General features: G+C 41.9%; 1 protein-coding gene across 1 annotated transcript in view; it reads right to left on the reverse strand.

Moving 5' to 3' along the window:
* Nucleotides 1-3,518: 3,518 nt before the first annotated feature.
* Nucleotides 3,519-15,594, reverse strand: part of ptchd4 (patched domain containing 4) — a gene marked incomplete at both ends in the record, with an annotated part of 40,223 nt that continues 28,147 nt past the window's right edge. Inside the window, one exon of the mRNA XM_079179901.1 lies at nt 3,519-5,194. Within this exon, the coding sequence (XP_079036027.1) occupies nt 3,519-5,194 (1,676 nt within the window). The remainder of the gene's footprint in view (nt 5,195-15,594) is intronic.

Below are 15,594 nucleotides of genomic sequence, written 5' to 3' on the forward strand. Positions count from 1 at the left end.
TTATGCAGCACATGGTGTTACAGAATATGCATCGAAACAACAAATATAAGTCACTACAGCGTAGCAAAGAAAACCCAGAACAAAATGTAAAAAACGCAGACTTCATACAGAAAAATTAAATACATGCATACATACAATACAGTGCCATGCAAACACAGTTCATTTTGGGAAGTAAATGGTTTAAGATTTGCATTTCTTTCCCGTGTTTCAAACATTTCATGCCTTCTTGCTATACATACATGACATGGCTTTTACATAATGTGACGTTCACTGCAGCTGCTGCAAGAAGTAGCTTGCCAAAAACTCCTCCCTTCTAAGTCGGCCAATGTTTGCTTGATGAAAGTTATAAGGTTCCTATTATTGACATTTCAGCAGTTGAAATTACTTTCTAACTCCAGAGAAGCAGGAAATGTGTTTGTGATAAAGTATGGCAGGTAAACAATGATTCCTTTCTACCTTTGTGTCTCATTTTCTCACTGATATACATTTTGACAAGAACTGGGTTTTGACAGTTAGCTTTTGATTTTCCACTTGAATCTTACTCTCTCGTCCAGTCCTATGTCAAACACATATTTCTCACTCACATTTGGTCCAGTATTACCATTCTAATCTCCCCCTACATGCCTGTTTAGCTGTCCTCTGTCAGAGCCGCTCACTTTCTCAGTGGCACCACAAAGAAACAAGACAGCAGTGTCCCCCTCAATGACAGCCCCGTAAGAACCAGCCAATCACTTAAGAAGATATTGACTGGTCTGCAATCAGCCACATCTGCTCACGTATGGGGCCTCTCTATCACACGCCACCAGCTAAAAATCTGCCTCCAAAGCGGTCAGTGTGAGATTGGTATCTGTCAGAGCTGCTGACCTTGAGTGTGTTTGTTTTGGTACTGCAACCAAGATTCTTATCGGGCCTTGGCACATATAATCATACATATATATAAATAAAACCCTCTAGGTAGCCGGCAGACATTTTAGACTTCTTAGGCTGACTATTAAAAGAGGGTATTTGTGTGTGTGTGTGTACCTTCACATTTAGAATGCTCCAAATAAATTAGATAGCTGAAGTCTTGACGTCACTTCCTGGCTAGATGCTGTTCTTAAGCTATCGTAGCTCAGTAGAATATCTCATTGAGGGTGTCTTTAACTGGCCTCTCGGAAAAAGTGAAATGCTCTGCTGTGGTTTACTACTCCAAGATCAATGGGTGTCTTTTATAGTATTTGCTATTAGCATTCAAACCCTTGATGATTGTAAAATAAAAGTTATACGATTGATTTGTTATCATAAAAAAAAAAGCTGTAAAAAAATCTGGTTTCCTAGCATGGCCTTGCCCATATTTTACATCACTGTAACACTTTTCTTCCTTGGCTGGTGCCAATGCTAGTGCTATGTCATATCTAGTCTTTCAGTTGGTATTAACCCAGAATGGTCTTAGGCTTGGGGAAATGGTGTTCATTAAAGCAGCATTTGTTTGGTCACGTAGGGGCCTTGGAACATGCTGAAAAACACACCTTGACAAATTATCACCTCAAAAAGTAGGCATGTATTAGAAAGCAATTGATTATTTACACATCTAGCAGATTACGGAGCAACATTAGCAACAATTTGGCATTGTGTTTCTGATCGCCTGATCAATGTATGTCCAATATTTCCTCTTCTTCAAGCTCTGTTTTGGTCTCCACTGACTCCTGATGGACATGTGTGGCTCTTTAGCCGCTAAATGCTATGTCCACTAATTGTCCCTGTCTGCAATTTGTTGCTGGGAAGGTAGCAAAGAGAAGGTATATCAAAGCTTTTTCACAGGACAAGCTGCCTACTGCTGGAGACGAGGTTGATGAGAGTAGTGAGAGTGAGCCATACAGTTAGGCTGCTGGCCACAAAATAATGGGCTAAAAGACGCTACAATGCTCTGCAGGGCCGCGGTGAACAACAGAGTTGGGTAATAATCATCTGTGCTCTTGTCACAATGATCAAACCCTTCGTATTAAACTTTGTATTTTGATCCCTTGTCAACAAACATATCGATTAGTGTAGCTTCAACAGGTGGTAACATTTTTCTTGCTAGGTCTATAAAATGGAGTGAACAAAATACAAAGATAATTTTGTAGGGCTGGATTAGTAGTAATTTGTTTTATTACAAATGTCAATGCTTTTTGAATAACTTTACCTCACTTCTGGAACAAATACCTGGACGTTCTAGTTTCACTACGGCTCCTTATCAGTTTTTTTCACACTATTCAGAGACAGTCTATTGAACAAAAGGTGCTTCACGGCTTAGTTTAAAGCCTGCTTCACAAACCTGAACAATAAATAGCAATCATTCAAATTAGCTTGAATAATTCATGATTCGTGGTTGGTTTCTGTGAAAGTTCAAACTTACTGAGACTTTTGTTGTTGTTATAGAACTCTGTCAAACAAAACATTATGTACACTATTTGGCACCACTGCTAGTTTTGAATCACATTCAGACCTTCCAATTACCAGTGCCATGCCATAAGCTTTTGTAAGTGGATCACAGAGACATTCATACTCTCTCAGGAACTTTCCATTGTTATCGACCTGCAAGAAAGTTCCATATTTCCAGCCATGGAAACACCCTTCACTTTTGGTTTTACTGGTCTGGGGCAAAAGCAGTTTAGGATAAGTCATACTCAGGCTTACTGCCTTTTAAAAATACTGCTGCACGACAGTTACTTATCACTTCCTCTTCATAAGCTGCAGCCCACTGCAGTTCCTCTTGCCATTGCCTACGACCTTATTTGCCCTCTGGAATAAAGCAGGAATATTTGTCTCCTGCTAATATGAACCTCGACGGTTCAATTTCCACGATGCAATGTGCAAGATCATTCTTCATAATGGACACAGTGTATGCCATCTGCCCAGTACAGCTGTTCAGCTATTTTTTAATGTCACAGAAAAGTATGTTGTGTGCTCTACACAGTTTCTCTCCGTCAATGGAATTTGGTTTTGTTTGTTTTTGCTGTTATCACGGTGTGAGGAGTAAGGCGCGCGTGCAGTCGTCTCCTGCACAGTTTCGTTTATACACTTTTGTATGATCCCACTGACCACTTTCACCAACTTGTCCTTGGCTTAACAGACTGCTATGCTCCTCACTCACTTCTTTTGAGATAAGGGCAGCAGGAGATGAACATAGAATTGCTAATATTTCAATGGACTCACATACCGATTGTTTGGAATTTACTTACAGACTTAGCAAGCATAAGTTCTGGGAACTAACTTGTCTAATATACCAAATAGTTGGGAAAGGGCTTTAGAACCGTGGGCATGCTGCAGTTTGTGCAAATGAGATACACTGTCCAGACTGAAGGACTGACCAATGGGGCTGCGCTCTACTCTGGCCAGCTTAGCTGCTATTGGTTGGGAGTGATCAGTTCCCACTCCTCAGGGGACTTCTCGGACGCCCCTTTACCTCGAGAGGCGGCTCACCATTGGAGGATACCTCTAATCCACCAATAACTGACGGATAACCACTGATACTCATTGCTAAAATTACAAACTACTCAGACGTTTGTCACATGATCAGGATTCTCCCTGACTTCAATGCACTCTATCTCCTCCCTTTCTCTTTCCCTCTCCCGCTCCCTCTCCCTCTCCCGCTCTTTGCGCTTGGCCCGTTTCTTTTTCTTGTGTCTCTTTTTGGACGGCGGGAAGAAGGTCAGGAAGACGGGCAGGATGACAAAGCAGTGCAGCACGGTGCAGCCCGCCGTGAGGAGGGAGCACTTGAACAGTGTGTAGGTCAGATTGGAAGGCACAAACACCAGGGGCATGATCCCGATCACAAAGCAGGATGCGTTCTGCAGGATGGCCGCCCCGTGCTCCTCCAGTGCCAACTTGATGCACTGCGTCCTAGTGTGCTCGTTGGCCAGCACAAAAGTGTACAGGTGTGGTACACAGTGATCCATGGCGAAGTTGAGGGTATAAATAAGGCACAGGATTGAGATGCTGTCCATGCCGACGTTCCAGAGGGTCATCAAACCCAAGACGCCCAGCTCCACGGACGTTACCGTGAGGATGAGCCAGAAGTTCCCCAATGGGTTGATGACCAGGAAGAAAGTGAGGATGAGGATTGTGAGTACGCTGAAGCCTGAGGTCAGGATGGGCGAGATGACAGAGGAGCTATAGCGGTCCATAAACACAAACGTGGGATTGAAGGCAATGAATTTGATGCTGTTGATCAGCATCAACGGGCGAAGCTTTTCCAGAAGCTCCACCACCTCCTCTCGCTTCTTCTCTGTCGTCCGTGCCACCAGGTACATCCGAGAGGCGATAATGTCGTACTCATCAGTATCGCGGTTCATGGAGAAAATGATGTCCTCAGTGAAGTGCTGGTACTCCGGGCTGCGAAGGAAGGAGCCCTTAAGGATGGTGATGAAGTCGCTCTTGGTTGACGCGCTCACATTCACCACGCGCAGGTAGTGGAAAAAGTTGTCCATCCAAGAGATCTTGTTGAAGCCATGACTCAGGGTCTTCAGGTGCTCCTGCACCGTGGAGTTCCAGTACTCGATGGGCTCATAAATGTAGAACCCAATCACAGGACTGTAGTTACTGAAGTATTTCTGCTGGGTCAGAGCGTACGAAACACTCGGAGAGTTACTAGCCAGCAGGTTCACTATATTTGATCCATCACTGATCTGTAAACATCCCATGAATGAAAAAGAGGCGTAGATGAGATATAGAATGACCACAAAGGGTTTGACATAGGTGTTGGTAATCCATTCTGTGTAGTGCTCACGCAGGAAGTGCTGAATGAAGTGATTCTGGTAGGGGACGCTGTCGTGGTGTGTGGACAAGTCATGGCCATCACTCATCATGGTTTTGAACCATGTGGGCTGGCGGTCCAGGTACTCCACTGAGGGGATTTTACAACAGAAAACACTGTGGTAGCGGTTCTGCTCCAGCTGTCCGGCAAACACCAGGCAGGAGCCGTAGAAGGAGAAAACGTAGAAGTAGTTGACCAGGATGGCAACGCACATGCTCTGGCAGAAGATTTTCACCGACTCGATGTTGGTGAAAGGGCTAGCTCCCATGCCAAAGGTGATGATGTAGAGGGAGCTGGTCATGGTGTAGCACACCATCACATCAGCAAAAGCGTCCGCCACGCGCTCCTTGAAGGGGAGGTTTTCCCTCGTTCTCCTCCAGCCCGCCAGCAGCTCGAACACCCCTTTGGTTCCATGGCCTAGAATGAAAAGAGAGAGAACTCAGTAAGAATTCGGTTTTGATTTTGATTGATGTATTAGCACTGTGTACATCAAACATGACATGGTTAAGAAAATGGTTCTCTTTGCATGATATACTCATTCCTAGTAAGTGAAATGGTCCTCGTCTCAGAGGGATTTTGGCGCCACTGAGTCATAGCATTATCAGAATGCTCAGGATTCCTAAAACTACATTTTTTGTGACTGAACTGAACTGCTACACATGATGAAGCAGCATCAACAGATATATAATGGTACAAATGAGCACAACATTTTGAAGAATTTCTTTCAATTTGGATCTTATCTTTAAACTTCTGTGCCACCACAACTACTTTATGACGACATCTTCAGATGCCATGTTTTGTCCAAAAACTAATTAAATTATTTAAATAAAGCAGAGAAAAACTCAATCTGAAGCTTAATTTCTGAAATCTTCAGATTTTTGTTGATTTGACATGTTTTGTACCGCAAGAATGAATCGATCTTTAGGTCCCTACCACTGATTTGCGTCTCTGACAGTGCCAGAGGCTAATGGAAAAACACAGGTTTAAAGATTAAAGGTTAAGTAATTTTGAACTCGTGGTCATAACATAAACCTGTAGTATTGTTATAGCATCCTGTTTTTCTTTGTTGAGGAACATTGAGAATATTTTTACAAGAAAAAGTTGAAATGGGAATTCAAATTTTCTGACTCCTCAACTCTGTGAGATTTGTTAAAACATTGTTGGCAAGTACTCTGATATAGAATTAATGTCAAATCAGCCAGTGTGTTCACACACATCTCTTGGTAGAGATTACAAAAAGTTTTGTAATATGATTTTTGACATGAAGTTCTGAGGGCTCCATGATCAACTAGCTGGCATCACAGTTTACCGGAGCGTTTTCATAAAAGCAGTAAATATGTCAGGGTATCTGCCAATCTTTGCTGTCCAACGTGGCCCCTAGAGGCCGCCATGACCAGTACAAACTTCAATACACAAGTGCTAAAGAAAGAAGACAATGCACAGATGTTTTGGGGTACTTTCACCATGTACCAGCAAAGCTGCTGAACGGTTTTAGTGTGACACGACAGATTAAAAATAAAATTTAAATTTGAACACCCTTGGTTAAACTCCACTAATAGAGACACAGGCTTTCCTTTTCTGCTCATATCTGAGATATAGTTGTACACAGTCCTCCCTACCATGCACCAGTAAGCAGCATCCAAATCTGTCTGCAGCAGGCCCATTCATGTGAGTCAAATCTGTGGGATTTTCACCAGTCGAAGAATATAGACATGAATACACAACGTTCAAAGGCATGTGCTCCATAGTGCAAAATCTCCCACACAGGAACACCCGCCCGCCCACGCACACTGTTTATTTATTTGTAAAATGCCTGAGCTGCATTTCTGATGAGGGGGAAACTGCTGCGAGGGAATGTGCTATAAATTTCTGAACGCTAGAATCAATTTCCTCTATCATGTAAATATTTCAGTACAAGTGAACACTGGATTGGGCCCATGCATATGGCACTCGGCCAACATTTAAAGCTGTAAAATGTTCTTTTCAAACCTGGCAGGTGAGAGGGATTGTAACACTTGACAGCATTGTACATTTCCCCTTGTCTGATACAGAGGGGAAAAAGTTAATTAACTATAAAGGATTAGGCCTTTGTAATGAGCTGGCTAGATGGTTTTTCTATGCTGCAAGTCAATTTGTTAGTGCCAGTTGGTTTAGAGGGTGTGGAGAAAAGGGAAATGCATGCCCATGTTTTTTCCAACATTACACCAGGGGCGTCGGCATGCATTTCCCTTCACCAGTTACCAAATAGGATGTTAAGTAGCGTGTCATTTGCTAGTCATGATTGGAAAAGCCCTGGGATATATTATAGTGATTGATTGCTGGCAGGAGGAGGTGGATAATAACAATGAGCCCATCTGGTAAAGTATCCCTGGTTACTATTGATGGTTGGGTTTTTTTCCCGATGCAATAGCTAGAAGTTGTCTTATAAAGTCTTTATCTTTGGATACACTCATTGACTTACATGACAACATATTTTGTATCTGTATGTTGTAGGGAATAACAGTCCCTTTAATACTATATATTTTCAGATACAGTAAAACATTTAAAAAAGGCCAAAAACAGTGATGCATACTGATTGTGCTGCAGCTGTTTATTTTCAACAACATTTAGTATGTTGATTATTTTTGGTAGGGCTATTGTTTTGAGGCTTCGATTTATGGATTTTGGTCGCAACAATATTTGGATGGTGGAGGGAGGGATATGCATTGCCATGCTGATTGACAGGTCAAGCCATAAATTATACCGTGCTTTATGATGTATTTTACTGTAAATGAATGTACTAAATTAACATCATTCTATATTGAAGAAGATATTTTACTGAGGTAATATTTTAAGTGAGAAGAGGGTTTATTTTCTCATAGACTTCTACAATCAGAATATTTTTGCAACCGGAGGAGTCGCCCCCTGCTGGCTATTAGAAAGAATGCAGGTTCAAGGCACTTCAGCATTAGCTTCACTTTTCAGAGCTGGGGGCTACGTCCACCGCACCAGGACGCCTTGAAGATTTTTATGATTAATCACAGACAATGGTGAAAAAAGTTCCAGAAACCAAATTCTACAGAATTTGCAATCGCACCAAGTAGAATAAAGCAGTTAATCCCCACATTAAAGTGGCTGGAACAAACCCATTTGGTTGATTTATAAAAGAGCTTGTGGATTGATTTTCTGCAAATCAAGTAATTGATTGTGGCTCAGCTCTACATGCGCTCACATTAATTATTTTTGAGACTGAATGGCTTAATTTCTACACACATATATAACCCTTTTACCACTAATGACTATGCCATTATCAATGAATCTGTAGACCTATATTCATCGTACGGTCTACAAAACAAGTCTGCTTTCTAGTAAGAGCAGAAATCATTTCATCAATGACAGCGGGAGATTTCACACCTGTCTTGCCTCTCTGTGAGAGTAGGTTGGTCTTTGAAAGTGAGAAGAATCCCAATTAGACGGGTTGAGCGAGAACTGAAAGAGTGCAAGCAAAGATCAAAATCAGCAACAAGCTCGCTGGGGTAATGTGTATTCACAACCGTGTCAAACAAAGACAGATGCTCTAGTGGGCAACTCAACAACGAAACACGGCAAGGATAGCACCCCACATCTCATGTTTAGCGAATTTAAAATGTGTTGCTCAAAATATGTTGCTTTTGCACACATTTCCCTAAATCGATCAGGGAATTTGACGTGGTTTTACGCAAAAAAAGGAGTATATTAATTTTGGATGTTTTGGGGAATCAATTGTTTATGAAACATGATTGGTTGAAATGTTGCCTTCACATGACTGGTTTATCCTTTGGCTGAAAACTCCATGCTTCTCTTGACCCAATGGAGACACGGTTGGAGTGGCTGGTTGCACCAATTGTTTGTAGTTGTAATGTAAATGCTCACTAAGTGAGGGTAAACATATCTCTTAATTAAAATGGGTTAGACGACACAAACTAGTTCTCACGTAGGGATGAGTTGTTAGTAAATATTTCCACCCAGTAACTAGTAAGTGTAAATGTTAAATGAACTAAGAGAGAGAACTAATATTAGGTGTATATGTCCCGTTTAGATATCTGGTCTGAGACAAATGTTGTTAAACAAAAACAAACCCTGGTCAATGTGGACAGTGCAAGGAATGTAATCAATGACAAAGTGAAAGAAGCAGGAGGGAGAGGAGCACATGGCTGGAAGCATGACTGCCACTCAATGTTAATCAAATTTGGTGCAAACCGACAATTCTCTCAATGTCTGAATGCTGATAGATGCAAAACTGAATGTCCAAATGTTTCACTTGGGCCTCTGTGAAATACGAATCGATGACGTAAGAAGCGTGGGGGTGAGGCAACACGGCAGCAGAGACTGAGATAGAGATTACATTCCCGATTATGGCAGTTATAAAACTCCATCAGTGTCACTGGGATGTCCCCTAAACAATGGCACACACACACACACACACAGTATGACTACCCTGTTAGAACTTTATAGCCACATCTATGAGTCTGCAGGGGAGACCACACTCTCATTTGCTGTTGCTCTCGCCATCTTCACCCACACACAGACGCTGTGGAGCAAACACCCACATACAGACAGCAAATTAACTAGTCTGCCTCCTTTCAACGCCCTTTTCCCTCTATATACGAGACTGCAGGTGGTGTAACACACTCTCTGGCAGCTGCAGTGAAGGCTCACAGCTGAGTGCACTGACTGGGGATTGAGATGGATAATAACAGCCTGTTATAAGCAATGTCAACCTGCAAAAACAATCAAAATCTGCTTTCCAGGCAGCATTGGTTTTGCTGTTTTCCCAAGTGTAGCTGCCATTGAGGACAATGAGATCATGTCCCCAGCATTTTGTCTGAAAATGGGTTTTAAGCATCTTTTGAGGGGGTTTACATTCCAGAACTAGAAATTATAATCAACACAATTTAAATCAAGCTCCGGGCAGTTTACAACAAAGTGGACAATGTTGTTTCAATCAACCCTCTCAAAAGCTGTGTCGTTATCAGCGGCATGTGACTCTAGATCGGATTGTTTAATGCCAAACCTGTTTGGTTTATCTCTCTTGTAAGGTCCCTCAGGGGTCAATCCTGGGTTCCCTGTAATTCTCTATATACATGGTGCCACTCTTCAGACTGTCACTAGCCTTGTGTGGCACTATAGGCTACACACGGCTGTAATCTCTCAGTTAACAGAGAAGAAGGAGAGGTTGCAAACCAGAAAAAAAAAGAAGTTGCCTTGGCATTTGAACACATTAGAAAAATGGAGAGAGGTCTTCAGGAATGTCCTTTATTGTACTTTCATGTCTGCTTGTATTGGGCATGTCTCATGCTGCTCGGAGATGAAGAAAAGCATTCACAAGTTATGGGAATATCCGGGAAGACGGCAACAGCAGAAACAGCTTATCAGTAATGTTTGTAAATGTTTGCAAGGTCAGCCGTGTCCTATTTAGTGTATCAATTCTTTTTCAACAAAGGCCAAAAACCCACCTCTTAAGCGAGCGTAAAATCCTTTTCCGCAAGTGAGGACATTTTCTGGAATTTTGCCATCTTCATACAGCTATTCTAAAGCGACACTTCAAAATGTGCATAAGAATCAGTGAATGGAAACACGAGATGAAATCTTTCAGCGACAAAAACAGAAATGAGAACTCTGTTTTTATCTACCAAAAATCAAGGGAAAATTCCCAAATTACTTTGAATTTTGAGTGGTAAATCTGCCATTGTTACACTATCCAACACCAACTAAGATGCGTGGGGTTGACCGAGGGTCATGTGTATTTCCCAATGAAGCCTGGTGCTATGCAATATCTTACATTGCTGATATTGAGTGCTGAACGTTCAGTTGAAAGAAATCAACTCCATATAGTCCCCCCTGGTCCAAGTGCCTGCATCGTTACAGTCTAGTCTGGGTGCGCTATCTAAATGAGAAGCTCGTTATCTTGGGGTCATTTTTTGACTCCGACCTGTAATGTGATGCTCAAGTCACCAAAGTACTGCAGTATTGTTTTATTCAAGGCATATAACCAAAATCGGTCATGCATGCTTTTATCTCCCGCTGGCTTGACAATTGTTACGCAGAGTATTTTTATATATATAAAAATATAGTTTTTTTGTCAGTATGGGCATTTCATTCTGGTAATTATCTGACCATTGTTACCGATTAGCCGGTGACAGCCTTTGCTAATTTTTTAGTTGCGGCACTGATGAAGTTTTGCACAGAGAGAGCAGCTGCAAAGCATCCGTACACCCGTCTGCAACCTTTTACTGAGTCACCTATTCCCCTTCCCTCTAATGAGGGACAGGCTGTGTGGAAGGATGAAGAGGCAAGAGGGGCAGGTACATCCCTGAATGGATTGTAAGAGGGCAGTTTGTCACCGGCTGTCTTGCAGACTATTTGACAAGGTTGCTCCCATAATGGAGGCTCGGCCTGCATTCGCTGCCCACCTCTCCTCCCCTGGCCAGCACTGAATAAAAGCCACCGAGTCATTAAACTACATTACTGCTCTAAAACTTCTGCGGCACGCGGACCCTCGCAGCACATCCATCACGTGGCGAGAGAGCGTGTCGGCGCTCCCGCCCACCGCGGGGTTCTTCCAATCAGGGCGACCGTTAACCACGCCGGCTTGTCACACAGGTGGAGATGACGGAGGAGCCAATATCGCACAGAGGAGGTCCCACCGCAGAAGAGTGATGCAAACTCAATAAAAAAAAATAAAAAAAACACACGAGGGGAGTGAAAGTGAGGACGAGCACAGGGGAGCCCAAAAAGCAATCTTCACATCCAAATCAATACGTGGACGATAACACTGCTTATAAACTCCAATCTTTTGGGGGCTTTTCTCGCAAACCAAGAAGGAAATTTGATCCAATTTAACTCCGCGTTGCTGCCTACAGTTGTCCTGGATAATTTCAGCTAATACACTATTTTAGCTGGAGGTGAGTTTGACTCTGCTGCAGTGGGTTACATACAGAAGTAATGACTACTGAAAGTCATTAGACTGCAGGGCCAGACAGTTTTAGTTATTTCATATGAGAGGCATCACATAAGATGCAAAACCTTTAGAAGGGACAGTTCACCCCCACAATTAAAAAAACAACTAAATAAACTGTGGTGCTATTTCTCAATGTAGATTTTTTTTTTTGTGACTCGCCTGGTTTTGGGGATACAGCACGTAGAGATGTCTGCCTTCTCTCACATATAATGGGACCATATAGTAACCAGCTTGTGGTTGTCAAAGACAGCAATGTCTCTTTCCAGAAATCATGACGCCGTTACTCAAGATATTCCACAGAAAATAGCCAAGTGCCATATACACATTAGTTTTGAGAGAAGGCAGACTCTCTATGGCTGATATCTTCACTCGTATATCAAAATAATCTAAATTGATAAATAGTACTGCAGGTAAAAGGAAAATATATATATTTTGGGGAAAACTGCCTTTAAATTTGATTCTTGAATATTTAGTCAGAAATATTCGTTGTTATTGTTATATACATCTCTAACCCAGTTTGCAGAGGCTTTAAATTGGACTTCCCTTGGCAAACATTTAGAAAATTCAAAACTTGCGTGGCCATAAACGCGTGGGGTTTAAGAGTCACTTCACTGCAGACAGAATGATTGCAAACCATATCAAATCAAATTTTGCACCAAAAAAAAAAAATTCTGCCCTGCTCTGCTTTTCATAACTGCAAGATTGCCTTTCTTGTATCTTTATGATATTGGACTCACGCACCCACACACACTCACACTCCCTAGTTTGGCAGCAACACTATCCTGGATTTTGAGTAGGAGTCTGGCTGGCTTTGCCTCCGGGTGTGAAACAGCAAATTTGATCATTTGCATGTTTAAGCTCTCCACTTCTGAGAGAATGTTGCTTCTGCTTTTCTGCAGCAAAACATGGAATTCACATCTATGTGCCGTCTTATTTGTGTCTTTCCAGTGGCAGGTTTTGCAGTAAAAATCAAATAAAGCGCACCAGGTGTAAGTGTAGTTTATTGAAGTAGCTTCTCTGTACGTTGGATACATGCAGTGTTGACACCAAGCTGAGTGATTCTGTTTTATCTTTAGTTGACTGAGTTGCCTGGATACGTGTACGCACGTCTCCATTTATTTATAGGCTTTTGTTTGTATCCATCTGCCGATGCCACTTCCATAGGTTGCCATTTTCAAACTCACAGACAACAATAAAGCTGTGTCAAAAAGTGCCTCCAGCTTTGATGAGATCTCTGTCATGTGTTTCCTCCTGACTCTGGCAGAAAGGTCTCTTCCATCAGATCCTGAGAAGTAATTAATTCACTGGAGATGCTGATCTTTAATGATAGATTCCAGCGAGTGTCAGATGTTGCTGCAGGGTTATCCGTAAAAACAATCGCAAAAGATTTTCACAATAAAATCTTCCATTTCATCGATGATACATTTGGGTCTTTTTTCCGAAGTCAATTTTGTTTCCCTCTACCTACAAAAACACTACACGAATAGCCAATACGTCGTAGGCTCCGCCGTAGCCTTGTTCGTAATAACTGTTGTGGCTGTAATGTGGTGAATAAACTGATTGGAGGGTCACAACCAGGAGGCAACCTCCAATTCTGCTGAGTGTAGCCAACGCAGAAGTGTCATACAACTTGCATTCTCTCTACTGACCACCAGGGGGCGACTCCTCTTGATTGTATAGAAGTCTATGAGAAAACGACTCTACTCTCTCTTGATTTATTACCTCAGTAAATATTGTAAACATGAGTTTATGATCTCAATCTCTAGTTTCAAGTCTTCTTCAATACAGCATGATGTGATTGACTAGTTGATGACTACGTCCACTTCTTAAATACAGTCTATGGTCACAGCAGCATTATTATAATATATAGTGATAACTATCAACATTAATCAATATTGAAAAAAAACATATTGTGATAAAATTGTCGGCAATACTGCCCGATTTTGCTGTGTAGGTTTTTGCTCAGCTGCTTGGGCTTTTGACTGAATTAAAAAAATAATAATAATGAGAGTAAAAGGTCTCCGGGATGCTTCATGGAAGAGTCATTTATTCGCTGCATTTCTTTCCCTTTAGAGTGCCACTCTTCACGAGACAACATGGAGCACTTACAGTTACACCCAGCCATCCAACCAATCACACGCCTTATTGTGTTTCTACATTTTTTTTCCCCATCTGAGTGATATTTAATACAACTGTCAAGTGTAACCCAAATGTGTGAACATGAGTCTGAAATAACCGGAGAGAGAAACATTGCTGTCACTCTCTCGCCTTTGATGTGAAATTAGTTCACAGGCAATCAGTGGCATGCTGTGAACATAAATACCACGGACGAAAATACACAGACACAGGAAGTATGATGCACAGTAGAGCCATTAAATATGCAAGAGCTCACCACTCTTTGATGCTATATTTAGCGATGTCAAAGAGGGGTCCTTCCGAGACCCTACTTCCTGCTGAACATTAAAAATGGATTAGCCCCCAACACGCCTGCTCATTGACTATGATCTGTAAAGGTGGCTCTCATCCTCTTTCAATATTCACACATTCACGAATGACAAATCAGTTTGCCAGATTGGGACAAATCGGGCTGCTTTTTCTTTGATTGCAAGGGTTAAAAATGGTTTTATCATTAGGACAGTAAAGTTAGGCTACGCTATGATTCATTGTGATTGATATTAAAAGGGTACTAGTAAGCTCAACGCTCAATGACTGAACTGATGGCCAACAAAACCAAAGTACATCTAAATTCATCATTTTCTTTTCAGATTATTATTTGGTCACAGCTCTCTGCTGAAGACTTTTTTTTCAGCTGTATAATTGAGAAAATAGTATTTATCTTTTAAATACTATAGGACGAAGCGATGGAAGGACAGGACTCTATTTCAGCACCACGGACAGCGCCACGCAGGCATCCGTACGCAGCACAGTGTGAGGCTACTGATGTTTCAGAGCCGTGGTCGGTGGGGAACATGGATTCTAACTTGCACCGACCTCAATGAGATAAAGGATCAACGAGGCAGGCAGACTAGACTAACACGTTCAACTCAGCTTTGAGGTGTATTCACTGTGGCCTGTGATTTGATTTAGCTGGGAAGATGAAGATACAATCCACAACATCATTCCAACAACAGCCTCTAGCTTCATTTTGCAGCTCGGCCAACTCTATTCAGCAGAAGATTGAGGCTAACAAAAAACGACATAATCTTTATACCTTAAAGCTTATTAAGACTCAATGTAAGTTACACCCAACATTGTGGCTCTCGTTATTTGAATATTGCACTCTTTTCAACGGTAATTCCAATCTGAGAATGAATAACTGTTCGGCCACATCGATACCAAATTAAAAAGATGTTCCCAGTCATTGTGCATCATCATCTCTTCTCTTCAGGGCCCGAATACGAGAGTGCTGTTCTAGCGTGATAACGACCTGAAGCCATCGGCAACAAATCCCCATCACTCCCCCGACACACTTGTCCATGAGGAATTATGCAGCAGCCCGATCAATGGCATGTAATATGTCACACTTGAAGGTATCTGGAATAAGAAACTCTCTAGTGTCGATTACAATTCTACTTACTCCATACTTGTAGATCAATAGATAATACAGGTAATAGTTAGTATTATGCTAGCATTAGCAGCATTAGCTCGTAGATGCAATGACTTTAAAAGGAAGAGCATGGGATTATGGGAGGACGCGCTGCATCCAAGTGTGTACCCAATGCATTTCCATGCTACTCGTGTGTGTGTGTGTGTGTGTGTGTGTGTGTGAGAGAGAGGCATACTGAAATGTTCCTCAACCCGGCTCCAACCTGCCTGTTTGTCATGACCAGTCACATTC

Source organism: Pholis gunnellus, assembly GCF_910591455.1.
Source record: "Pholis gunnellus genome assembly, chromosome: 19".
NCBI lineage: Eukaryota > Metazoa > Chordata > Actinopteri > Perciformes > Pholidae > Pholis > Pholis gunnellus.